Below are 14,139 nucleotides of genomic sequence, written 5' to 3' on the forward strand. Positions count from 1 at the left end.
GAAACATAAGACCCAATACATAACTTGGGCTAGACCCAAAGCTGATAGAGCCAGTTTTGCTGCAATTCGTGGATACATCACTATCTTCGGTATTGCCTAAAAATATACTCCAATTCAAAACAGCATTGCCTTAAAGTTGTCTTATATGTATAGCATACCTTGCTGCTGTTTATAGATGTAGATGGATGGGTTGTGGAAAATGAGTATTTACTGTTGTGTTTACCATCTCCAGCAAACTTACTAACTACTAGGAGCAACAAATCAAATTAGCAGTATGAATAATTACCAACAACCTTTTTGTTCTAGGAGTCTCAAAAGTTGGTTTGAAACCAGTTCTTATCTAGGAGGGAGGGTTTTTTTTTCCTTATTTTTTTTCTACAGTTCAGAGATACTGATGGGAGAATGTTCCTCACTCAGCAATGAATGGCAACATCATTTTGGCCTTATTGCTTGTTAGGACAAGAAGCAAAACATCCATATCCTTATAAATTAAAAAATGTTTAATAAGAATGAGGTTAAACAAATTTTATTATAATGAAAGGATTAAGGTGCATGATAGCATTAATATTTAGGAAAAATTAAACAAAATAGCCTTTTATCTGCTGCAAACTATGTTAAATATTTAATGTCACATTACAGAGGCACCACTTCAAAGGGCGTGACAACTTTTCCATTAGGAACCTCCATTTCAGCAGTTCAGACTTGGTTGGAAAACTTCTGACAGCCAAATCTTAACGTGATGTGCAGGTTTTCTAGGCAGCCAGAACTGAGACAAGCTTCTAAACTGCACAGAAGTTCTACAGCAGAGTGCCCTGCAAAGACTACGTCTAAAGAGGTTGTCTCTTGTGGGCTCTACTGACCCAGAGCATGGTTTATTTAGAAGGGCACTCTGAGTTTAATTGTTCTGGAGCCTACGGGAAGACTTCTTTGTTGCTTTGAAGTGTCTGGGTATATTTTTAGACAGGTTTGAAACACCAGAAGTTTTTGAAAGTGTTCTGAGGTGGTAGAAATGATTTTCAGAAATCTAGCAGCAGAAAACTTTCGTGCAAATATTATGAGATGCAAATAAAGGAATAATAATAAAGGAATATAAACATTCCTTTATAAATAAAAAGATGTGTTAAATCCTGATGGGAGCATCAATACGCTTCTGAAACAAAGCAAACTATTTCCTGCACTGCGAAGGCCTGGAAACTTTCACAGTTTATTTTTTAAAGCTCCTAGAGAAATCTGAAAAAAAATAAACAGCTCAAACTGAGATGGACCTGAATGCCAGGATACACGTTGGATGCAGTTTTAAGGTAATAAAGTAACAGTGTAATGTAGTAAATTTGGTGGTAGATTTTTCCTCCTTTCACATCACTGAACTGAGAAGCAAACAATGAAAAAAAATCTGAGTTTTCTCTGAAGCGGATCCTTACAATGACCTTGGAAGAAGAAAAAAAAAATCTATTATCTGTTGCCTTTATCTCTCCTCCTGTAAAATGCGATAATAAACACTAGTTAAGCGTTATATTTTTATCTTGGGATGGAACTCAGAGTGGAAGACAATGAAATGTTACAACCACCTTGGTTAGAGCTGGCTGATTTCCTGAAATCAACCTTCTGCTCATGCCCCACAAAACCCCAAGCAAAAATACACAGCTCTTCAAAACCTGTCAAGATCTTGTTATTTTCTTATTTTAAAGCCCTTGTTCCATTGCAGTTGACTTTCATTTTATCCTCCCAAGGCAATTGTTTCTATCTATATGCACGACCAAGGCAGCTATTAGCTATTTGACTGGATAGTACTTCCAGAGATATCCTTTCAGCCCTGTTGTGCAATCCAAGTACAGCAGCACTATATGAAGTAGGCATAATATTTTCCCCCCTTTCTTTATTACAGAATTTTTACTCAAGTTTATTCATTTGCAATTATAAACTTCACAATTTGCTTATTATGCATGTGAAATGCAACTTTAACTTCTGAGTACAGATGAGTTCCCATGTCTGTATATTCAACTTGTCGAGGAACTGTTTTCCAAAGCTCATATCTTGCATTTAAGATTTAAAAAAAAAAAAAATCCAACTGTCCCAGACACAGCAGTCACTACCAGCATCCACATTTTCTGACTCTGACCTACACTGCCAGAAAAATGTGAAGCCTATGTATTTCAGCATCTCCCAAGTGTTATATTCTGAACAACACCTTGCAGAAAATGAAAGTAAAAAAAATTGGGTGTTCAACAGCATTTGAGGTCTGAGTTTCATTTACTATTAGTAACAGGACAAAAAGATTTTCTTTAATACAATTGACTTAATGCTCTTCTTTTCCAGTATTGCTTAATCTTGACTACAGTAACTATTGTGCAAAGTGTTGGAGGGCTTTGACATTTTTAATTGCTTATAAAACGACTCTTACATTTAAAAGAAAATGTTTGGATACCAACATAAGAAGTGCATAGGGAGTGCAGTTTCAAAGTACAATTTAAAATATGTCTGTGCTTAAATATTCGTCTTAAGCATTTGAATAAACCCGCTTTTATTGAGGCATTAGTGACCATTAACTTCTCATGCATGTGGTTCATGCTGTCAGGCAGAACGTATTAGTGATACTTGTAAATGTTGTCTGTGAATATATACACCACTTGTGCATCTGCTGTAAAGCATCCCAACTTCACTTACCAGAAGGCTTTTTAAGCCTTGATCCACATTTTTTGCTGGCTTGAAGGGAAATAGCTTTTATTAATTATGTGTTGAGTTAAAGCTACAAACAGCTTTTACATTAACACAAGATTTTGTCAGTTGATGCTTCTTTCTATCATTGCACTGTACAAGAATTAGTATCTTGTAAGGAGATTTATAGCAACTTTGGGGCTTGAAACCAAAATAGTCTAACAACTTCTAAAACAAAGAAAAAATAAAAGCCATATGACTTCAACTGTTAACATCAAGAAGCTGAATATATACACTTAGCAGAAATTTCATAAGCACCCCCCCACACACACACCTCAAAAAAGGCAAAACAAAACAACAAAACATACAGCAGACGAGTATGCCTGTTGAAATACAACCACCGTGCCATTTCAGTGTCATCACTTCTCTCTCACACTCACACGCAGCGCTTAGAGTGCACTGAAGGGTTGGTAGGAAATGGTTTTCCTTGCAGTCAGAATTTCAGAGGAAGCCACACAGTGGCAGTACTGGGAATGTAAATGCTGCGCTCTATTGTGCAGCAGGATTAAGAGTCTTTATGGAGCTAAAATACAGTTTCCTACGTATGGTTGCAGTTAAGTTCAGAGTTACTTTATATAGAAGACATTCTGGTTTCTATTGCTCTAAGACTGGAAGAAAAGCACACAGTGAACATGTAACTTATTTCCTTCTGTAATTTTAGTATCAAGAGGCCTCAGACACAGAGTTAGTCACACATTTCATTTTGGGCTACTATTTTCTCTCCATTTTTATCCACGCTTTTATTTCCTCTCTTCAGATTTGTTTTTGAAGCCCAGCCTAAACTTGGAATACTTTGCCAAAATAAAAGGAAAAGTAAACAAACTGAAGAAGCATCCCCCACACACAAACAGACACATACCACAGACACTTCTGATTCATCTGGCTTATTGGTTTCTGTACTTCCCTGGTACACAGAAATGAGTTGGAATATAAGAAATGAGAAATCCAGAATGCTCTGTTCATGCTCACAGTGTTGGAAGTGTCCTGTCAACACCAGCCACACAGATCACAGCTACTAACTCCTATTTCTCTTATCAAGCAGGTAAGGGAATCCTTTAAAATAAATCTGTGAGATTCATAATTACAGAAAAATCACAATGACCAACTCCTATGCAGCGCTTTATGGTTCTTTCAGACACTGACAAGCACTCCCCCCCGTACACCCAGGATCTTTACTGGCAGACCTGCAGCTTCGCATTCCCATTCAGACTGATGTACAAGCCTCCAGCCCCATGTTTACTAATAAAGATAATGGCAGGAAAACAAGACTACATCTGTTACAGATTTCCAAAAGAAAAGTTATTTGTACATTATTCTTACCGATGCTTGGTACTTTTCCCCATCTGCTCTGTGCTTTGAGGAGGGGTAGGGATGGTCACAGTTTGCAGTGGCACAAAAGCACTAATTAGACAGCTTTCCACCAGGTTACCATTTGGTGACCATACTTGGTACAACATGATGAAACACCAAACCGCCAAGACTGTATGTATTAACTCACCTCAAATCCTATGTGCTCTATAGACATAACGGTTATCATAACTGTACATGCACAAGGAGTGGGACAGCACTAAAAACACAAGGTCTTACTTTTACATACCACCACGCTGTCTGTAATCATCTGCCCATTTATATCCATGACTCCCATCTAAATCAATTCCTTGATTTCACTGGGTGCACAAACAGTATTTCCTCTAATTGATTCTTCCTTTTAAAGAAATATCAGGCTTCTGACTGCAGGGGTTAATACCCAGTAAATCTGAGTACATGTCCCTTCCTGCTTACCTTGACTTTGCTTTTATTGACAGAAAATGAAGGTGAAGCCTTTCTGACAGCACCTGCAACTGCACTTCTCCCCTTACTGAGTCACTCCTCAAGTTCATTAAACCCATGTGAACAAGACACTTCCCAAGCAGGATTTGCACTGCAGTTCCTTCACAACCAGCAGTCCCAGAAGAATCCGTTATGAAGGCCCAGAGAATTATGTTTCTGTATTAATAAAACCTACACACAAACACACATATGCTGTATGACTCTGCTTCAGTGACTGAATGACATTTAAAAAAACATAGGAACATTAAACTATCCAGTAGAGTAGCAGATGGGGAACATTTCTTCTCCTTATCAAAGCTAAATTATTGTATCACTGCTGGTCTGAAAGCCATGAGGTACCAGTGCTTTTTAACTACACTAAGAAAAATATTAGGAGAGGATTTTTATCAGATATTAAAAGGCACGGTACATTATTTTAGCATGGATATTCCATGCTAAAATTCCAAATTCCACCAGAGTTTTACTAAGAGAAAGCGATGATATGCATAGAACACTAACAAAGGGGCTGCTCCATTGACAGGTATTTTAATGGTTCATCTTCCAAGTGGGCCAAATTCCAACTAAGAGTCAGTAACTTTCAGTTCCCTCAGCCAGCACAGTTCTTCTCAGAATGACACTCACTTTCCAGAGGTAGGAAACTGTCAGCAAAGCCACCAGCTTTCCAATGAGAGCCCAGAGCCTCACCTTCCCATTACTCCATGCATCTGACAGCCAGTTATCCTGTCTGAGCAGTACTACACAGAAAGACTGGAATTAATATTTGCTGCCAAAATATATTGGATACTTTCTAATCACACTAGGGAAACTTGCTAGGCTTTCAATCTCAGATACTTAATACAGTGAAGCAGGAAGACATTTCACTTTCAAGCTAGAATTCAATAATCCTACTTGAAGCAGCTTGAAAAACAAGTTTTAACCACTGCCTCAGCATCTAAAGATGCAGAAAAGATCTTTATCATTAAAATTTAATTCTTTCACACCAATGGCATATCATACAAATGTTAATTCATAAATTAACCTTTCCGATTGCAGCATTAAAAAAAAACAGGATTTTGTATTTTGTTATTGTATACAACTGTAAAACCATGTGAGAAAATTCAGAACATAGCATTTAATATTTTAACATTGTTCTTGCAGTATCAATGGACATGGTTACTGCTTATTTTTACTGGGGTTCTCAATTCCCACAGTGCAGCAAAAAATGTTTATTTTCATTATATTGAAAGAAACTGAAGCCATTGCTTTCATCTTTGCAGTAACACTGCAAATTTCAGGTGGGTGCAGATAACCATTTTGCTTTTATCAGATGTTCCCAACAAACATTTCCCCATCACTTTTGCTCTGCACTGAACACTGTTATTGGTTTTTTCATAGCAAGTGAATGAAAAAGGTTGTTAATGATTCAAACCTTTAAAAATATTACAGCTGAATTCTCCTAAAATATTATTTCTGATATATAACAAAAGCACAGTGTGTGCAATATATAAATTCAACCAGTGCTGTGGCTGGTGTTTTTTTTTTGTTGTTGTTGTTGTTTAAACATGTCAAAAGATCTTTAAAGATGGAAGATTAAGTGAAAGAATGCAAAAACTTAACATAACTATACTGTGTCCTGATGCACTCTCAATTATATTGCCACAGATTATTACATCTTGTTAAATTCAACTTGTCTGGCCCTCTTCAGACCATTAAAACATTCTTAAAGAGATGTTACATTTTCTGATTACAGTTTTTGGGTCTTATTTGTATAGCCTTGTGTTAACAGACTGATTTTCAAGTACATTTCTTGGTAACACTCAGCTTTGTCTGTGTAGGGCTCTTACCACTAAGTACTTACGACTGATAAATGCCATTCTTAACTGAGGTGATTTTCATTCTGCTTCGCTCCATTAGTTCAAAGTACAAAATTGCAATGAAAAGCTGCAGTGTCCTCTTTGGTAGTTTGACTCTGCTTTGAGTTCACTGCTGCCTGTATTTGTCTAACTTATAAACTCTATCTTGGGGAAAGCTATTCAATTTTTATATATATTTTTTTCCACCAAACCTGTCAAGGTGAGGGTCTCACAGTTCTTTGAGCACTTCATGCAATCAGTTCCACCAAATGCCCATCACTTGAGGAAGGAGAATGACCTGTTTCAGGATGGGGTGCAGCACACAGCTGTGGTCATATTTTGCAGCCATTCAACTCAATTCCACGGATCACAGCAGGAGGGGAAAAAAAACAACCTCCATTTCACTTGTTTTAGACTTCCAACTGCAAAGTTTGTTGTGATTTGCACTGGAGCAAGGGGAAAAGTGTTCTCAGGCAGCATCACCTCTTTCTAATTTCTCACCAACACCCCCATAATTATTTATTGTAGACCTAAAACGTACCTAGTAGAAACAGACTCATTTGTTTCCTACATGCTTCAAACCTTTCATGAATAAAGTAGTACCAAGGGTAACCTTTCATGAATACAACCTTAGGGATCACAGAGTGCCCTCAATCAATGCAGGGAACTCATGTTGACAGAGTATATGGGAAACAGATTGAGGTATTAAAGCACATAGCCTCTGGTGTTCTAGTTGTAAATACTAGAACCATCAAATATTTAGACTCTTATGTAAGCAGTATGCCATTTTTTAAACAGTTACTGCTTGGAATAAATCTTTAAGGATGGAATTTTCAGAAGTGCTCAGTATTGGCCTAACTTTGCTCTTACTAAAATCAATCATAAAATTTTCACAACTCTAGAAAAAAGCATTGTCTATTTATATGTTTCCATGGCACTAACCACAGTAAGTCTTGATCCTGACTGGAGCTTCTGCACTGTAATCTAAATAACATGATATATAGGAAATCAGTAAGATAATGATGAGGAAGCACACACACAAGCCCAGCTTTTAAAATGATGGCTTCACAGTCATTAGGAGCTGCTTATATTTTCTCCAAATCTTAATTTTCATTTGCTTCTCTTATATTAATACAATTTATTTGTTATTAACTTTCCCCAGTGTAACTCCACGAGTCTTAAACTTCCAGTAGAGTATCCGATCAGTAAAACATAACTTGCTTTCTTGCCACAAACTATTCCTATTTCATCTACACAAACACACGAGCATAGGGATGCAGTTCATCGTTTTATAAGCAGAATAGTAACCTCTCATCTGTTTCCAAAGGCTGTTACTGATAAGAGATATATAACCTGCTTTGTATTCCCAGGAATAACTACTTTGGCTGGATAGGAGAAGAGTGCATTTGTTTTTTATGGTTTTGCAGACCCAACCACTATGTTTTGTTATTTTGCAATATTCACACCAACACTGATTTATGTTGGGATAAACACTGGAGGCAGCTGTTTTACTTTCATATACATTCACTCCCCAAAACTACCTAGAATATCTTATTTTCCTTCAAAGAACTTCAGTAAGACCAAGACAAAACTGCTCATCATTTAATATGGGATTTTAAAAGCTCAGTAAAGTAATGAAAAGGTACATTTGGAGAAAATAGGGAAAAGGACAAGTTACTGAATTTGAGTCTGACTCCACAGACAGCTCTCCAGGTACTTTTAATAGCAGCTATCCTCATTCCCTAGCCACCGTTTCAGATATTTATTCCCATTTTACTCCACTCCCCAAATCACACCCATACACAGCCAGTCAGATTTGGATCTATGGTGAGACAGACCAAGACTAAACCTCTCCTTTTCTAAAAGCAGTCTTTCAAACAATGGACAGAGCCCAGAATGGTGACCCTTTGCAGAGCTGCACCAGCACAGCAGTGGGACTGGCTCTTACCAGACAGATCTGCATCTGGCATAAACCTGCACTGATATACATCTAAGTATTTCAGATAAAGTATTTCTGAACCTCCAAAGGCATTCTTACCAGACACCTCAAAATAAAAAGAAAGAAAAAAATAAGAAGCGTTATAAACCAGTAAAGGCACAAACTTCCAGACATTAGCCAAGGTTATAAAATAGGCCAAAGAAAGAATGAGGTAATGATTAAAAACATGTTCATCTGCTTTACCTAAGTCCAAGTTGATATTACCAATAACTCTGGCTTACCATATATTTTACAGTAAGCACTACTAGTCTTTCAGATTAGCAAGCCATATATATCTTTAGTGCTTTATTCTCAGACTGTTTCACCACAAATGACAGCTCATTCCACAAACAGCTTATCTTATGGCTAAAGATATATAAATACATACTAAAAACGCTGTTGGAAGTCTCTGAATGTATAATGCAGCCTGATAGACATGGTAGTGATTGTAACACTGCATTGTAGACAAATGTTAAAGAAACTTGGCAAGAAAAAACACATTTTAGCTACTCAAAATTCAGATTTTCTCAGTCTTGTCCCCTTCTGATGAATGGAACATATGGGAGTATTGTTCATAAAACTTGCATTGCTGTTCTCCGTGTCTACCAAAATTCTTCATCATGACAATATTTACCAAGTTGCATATACTTTCAAATTTGAATTAATTACCTAGATTTTTTTTTTTTCCCCTGTACTTCCAGGTTTATAGCAAAAGGAAAACACTTTAGAAGCAATGTGTTGTGAGAATTTAACAGTAGATGTTATAGCAACAGAGGTAGTGGAGTGCTTGCTGGCAAAGGCAACTATCCAGTTAAAAGCTATCAACGCTAAGTGAGATAAAAGACAGGAAAGAAAGTGACGGCTTTGCCAAGAAGCAGTTTAAAGTCTGACATTATAAACAAAACACGTGTAAATCTAGACATAAATCTTCTCTTGTATGATGAAACCTCTGTAGCATTTGAGCTAACATTATTACTTACATACAAACATTTCCTGAAATACAGTATCACAAGTGCAGAGCGGCCTTTAACCTTGTGTTCATCCACTCAAGAACCACGTTATTTATTATCCTTTATCCCTTAATTATGGGGACTTCACCTACTGCTCGCTGCTCATTTGAAATGCAGAATAAAATACAATAGATGTCTGAAGACTTAACAGGTGTCAACTAGATATTTGCCAGCTACCACTACTATTCTGCTGGGAGGAACCACTGTTCTATAAATACTAATTAGACTTCTGCACATGATCTTGCTGAAATACCTAAGGTGATGAGTGGCCAGTTGTTACTTTTAAAAGATTAGCACAATTTAAAAAACTAATGTCCCCAGTGAGGCAATGCTCACACTGAATAATCAAGAGTTATAGCTGTTCTCTGCCCAAAGGGAATATTTGCTCACTTCATCATTTGGAAAATCTGCTGCCTCTCTAGCAAGTCACTCTTCTATTTCACTTTGAGAAAGTTGTAAAACTTCATAGAATAAATATAATGGAATAAAATAGGCATGCCCACATGGTAGATTTTAATACCTTCTTGGAGATTTTAGTTTGAAATGATGAAGAAACTGCGACCAAAACAGATCTCACTTAAATGAAGTATAAAAGAGAGATTACACTAGAAACTGCATCAGCGTAGCAAAAATGCAATTTACTGTAATCCACCTCAACCTCAACTCTTCACCTCCACAAGTCAGAAAGACCCAAAGAGAACAAGTGCCTGTTACACTGCTTGATATTTGAAGTATAGATTTGAAGATATTTGAAGTATAGATTATCAAGAAAGAAATACCTAAAATCTCAGTGCAATCATTCCAGACTAGCAGATAACTGTAAGCAAAAATGCTAAGTCACCACATGCAGCCCATTCCACTGGCTTGAAATAGAGCCTTGATTTTCATCTTGAAACGTAACTGACGTAACATGGCGTGACAGCACTGTGTTTCTATGTATGAGCTGTGATTCACTGTGGTGAGATCTGACTGATGTAACTGACATAACCTGATAGTATTCAGTAACAACCTAGCATGTCAACTAAAAAACCCACCCAGGCAAATAGGAATAGAGACACAAAACATAATTCATTCTTATTCCTTTTTTTTTTTCCTTGCCTCTATTCCTTGTGAATAAACATTCAGTAAACCTATTACCATTTATGGTGGAAATAGATATCTTTTTAATCATTTTTCTGGTTTTCTTTTTGAAAAATAATCTTATTCTTCACCATGAAATCTGGTTTTTCCTTATCATTCAGCGTACTGCTTCCTCTTTTTAAGTAGCTCATTACTGGAAATGTTTGGCCTTACTTCAAAAGAGAAGAATATGTCAACACCAGAACATCTGTGTCCACACAGAGTGCTTTGATGACAGTGATATACCCCGTTTACATCACTAACACTGAGCTAAACCTTGATGCTGACTGCATTTAAAGATCTTACCCCACAGGGCAAGAGAATACAGGTCAAAAATGTTGATCTGTGTTTGACACACTTTACTTCAAGAGCACTCGGCAAAGATTTGTTTCAGAGTCAAGAATCAAACTCACAAAACATCGCGGAGCTCGGAGCCATATTCACATAACCACATTTGAAACAAACATTAAAATTCACAGTCTCTGGAGGCCAATCTGCTTTCAATACAGAGGATTTTGCAAGCTATGTGGTCAAATTCTATCCTGAATACTCTGGGAACTTTCTGATTTCAATCAGAAGGGCACAACACTGCCCAAATGCAAAACAAAGATTAGACACTTTTTAGACAATTTTTAATATAAGATGAAGAATCCCAAGTATTGTTCTTCAACAACTCTGAATCACAAGAACCTTCACATAAACCTCAGCACTTCAGCAGCATTAAACAATTTAATTCAGTACTGCTTTCTAATATCTAAGCAGCATCAAACAAGACCAAATCAGCTCAAGACAAATGATACCCTACTTGTGCTCAAGCACCACAACTACCTGTACACTGCATGTGCATGGAAATCTTATTTCAGAAGAAAACCAGAAAATTTTATGTACAGATTTCATTAGAACACCATGGAAACAGATAAAGAAGCAACTGCAAGAGGCACAAGCCACGTGGAAGGCAGCTCTAATAGAAAGCATGTATTTGAAAATAATCTATGTATTTACCCACTTGGAAAATATACATCTAATTCCTATCAAGACAGTTATACTGAGGAGACCCTAATATCACTGAGGCCCCTGATAACAGCATGAATTAATGCAAACCTTCAAGGTACAGCAACTTTTCATACATGTGCTATTAGAAAAAGAAAAAATATTTTAATACAATAATTGTCTTTTTCAAAGAAAGAAATTAGAGCTAGGATTTCTCAAACAGGATTAAAGTACGGTTGCAGCCCTGTAAAAGGGAGCTGCACAGCACCTGCTGCCTACACTGTGCATGGCTCCAGGCAATGCTATTCATTCCTCACTTTCATGGGAGCAAAATACACCCCCCCTAAAAATATAAAACACAAAAATAAATAGATCTCCTGGGAAGTGAAGGAGAAATCCGTTTTAAAAATAGTGAAGGAGCCTATATGTTCTAGAAAAAGCCCATTTTGCATTGTTTCGTAAGATTTACACTTTAATTTGAAACCAAAGTAAGGCATAAAATTTGTATGAAAGCAATATCTGATTTATATATAGACTCAATACACAATATACTTAGCTGCAAATACCAGACCCCAGTGAGAGAAAGGAAAGGTTTTGAAATATGATTAAAGTAAGTCTGATAAATGTTTGCCCAAAATACCCCAAAAAGAATCTTCTGAAGTTACATGGTAAACAACTAACATGATTTTTTGCTCCAAACAACACTAAACACAATGGATTTTTTAAATTCATTTTCTATGTTATTACATATACCTATTGAGCTGAAATTGACTCCAACTACCAGTTGATTTCTGAAGCCATTTTTTTTTTCTGTCCAGATGACCTTTCTATCTAATTTAAAAAATAAATATAAATAGCCCTATATGTTGGTTAGGAAAAAAAAGGAAATGATCTTATGGTCACAAAAGTTAAGACTCTGGGAACTGAAGTTTTCTGATTGTTCAAGCATTTAAGGAAGATATATTTATAAGTCTGAGATAACGTGAAGATTTATTAAATAGATTAATAATTAACCAATAAAAACTTACAAGAATACTTTACAGTACACTTGTGGTCTAACCTCACTATCCATATTCAAATAAATCTAACTAAAGGCAAATTGCATAATTGTTGAGAGTCTTGCATACATTAAGACTCATTAGATGTACATATTACTCACAGAAGACATTTTATTACAGTTGGTCTGAAAAAAAAGCACCATCTATTTGTGTTTCATATCTGCATGATTTTCCATGTTGAATATACTGCATAATTTAAGACCAAGTTGTTGACCTGGTGTTTTCAGCTGCATCTACATCAGCATATAAAAGACCAAATACTGCTTATTGAATTGAAGTCAACTCAGAGGGCAGAGTTGATGTTCTTAACTGCAACCTACCAGAAACAAGGGGACCAAATCCAAAAAGTTACAGAAATTCTGTTTGTCTCATAGCATATGCAAGAGTTATTTAGGGAAGTGCAAGGTTATACAAGCCAGACTAGAGCCAGGGACCATGCTGGATGGCGAGGAGATGACTGAAAAAGCGATTTAGCCAAAGCCCCTGCTGTTCAGTGTGCTCAAACAGACAACTTCAGTCACACTTACTGGAATAGCATGCTAAAACTTCATCACTGCAAGGCTGGAAAAGGCCTCTAAAGTTCAACCAGTTTATATGCACCAAAAAGAGCCTATTCTCACAACATTACTCACATACTGAAGTTCATTCCTGCTTTTACCAAAAGCTACACCTGAGACAGAAAGTCTTCACTATAAATGAATCCCAAGTAAAACAATCTTTTTGTTTCCTCATAAGCAAGCGTTTGAAATGATAACTTACCATTTTGGTCTGCTCGTGGATTTCACCATTGGAGCCATTCCATCTCTATAGAGGCTTTTTGTTTTACTGAAGTTGACGACATTGAAAATTACTCTCTAGAAAAAGAAATAAATCACAGTTATAAATTATGAAATACCCTACATATTTATCACATATACCAGCTGCATAAAAACATATAGGAAAAACAGGGATTCATTATGCGTTTTATGCTTTGAAGTACTTTTAGTCTCCATAGATCTCAGATAACACAATCTATTCTGAGTATTTTGATAGCCTACATTTTACATCTTCCATCAGTAATGTACTTTGAATGTAAATTTGAATTAATACACTGGTTTTCCAGTAGGAATCCTATCAAAATAGAGAAACTCACATTCAGAAACAGAAAAGCAAGTCCAGTTCATCTGCTGGAAATGGTAGAAAGCAGGCAGACAGTGAAAATGATCTCATGAAAACCTTTCAACTGCTTCATTGATTAAAGATTCTTATTTCTACACAGGAACAGGAAAATAAAAACTTCCAACATCCTTTCCCCCAAAAAAAGGATTATTCCTCTTCATTCTGTCTGACAAAAGTAAGAATTCTGCTCTGTAAAAACTACACAGCATACTTATACATCAGAAATTGCACACAGCCATCACTGGTATGAATATGATAGTGATGAGAGCCCAATTCTCATCTTAGTATACACTGATAGCTTTGAGGAGACTACAGCTGGCATTTAACAGTTCAAAGGAAGAGAAAAGTCTAGATCTTCACTGGTAATGGACTGATACCAAAAGTAAATTCATGCAGAGGGAAGTAAAAAGACAAAACCTTCTTCCCTACCATCTGTCTGCTGTAAATCA

The 14,139-nt window shown here is 36.5% G+C and overlaps 1 protein-coding gene across 3 annotated transcripts in view; it reads right to left on the minus strand.

The window, feature by feature from the left end:
• Positions 1 to 14,139, minus strand: part of LOC107317605 (BEN domain-containing protein 5) — a 799,506-nt gene that overhangs the window by 593,615 nt on the left and 191,752 nt on the right. For all 3 annotated transcript variants that reach the window (XM_015870494.3, XM_015870491.3, XM_015870490.3), the window contains exon 4: positions 13,292 to 13,386. In XM_015870494.3, coding sequence (XP_015725980.1) covers positions 13,292 to 13,386 — 95 coding nt within the window. The remainder of the gene's footprint in view (positions 1 to 13,291; positions 13,387 to 14,139) is intronic.

The sequence above is a fragment of the Coturnix japonica genome, chromosome 11, assembly GCF_054131305.1.
Source record: "Coturnix japonica strain WE chromosome 11, WE-NBRP24, whole genome shotgun sequence".
Lineage (NCBI taxonomy): Eukaryota > Metazoa > Chordata > Aves > Galliformes > Phasianidae > Coturnix > Coturnix japonica.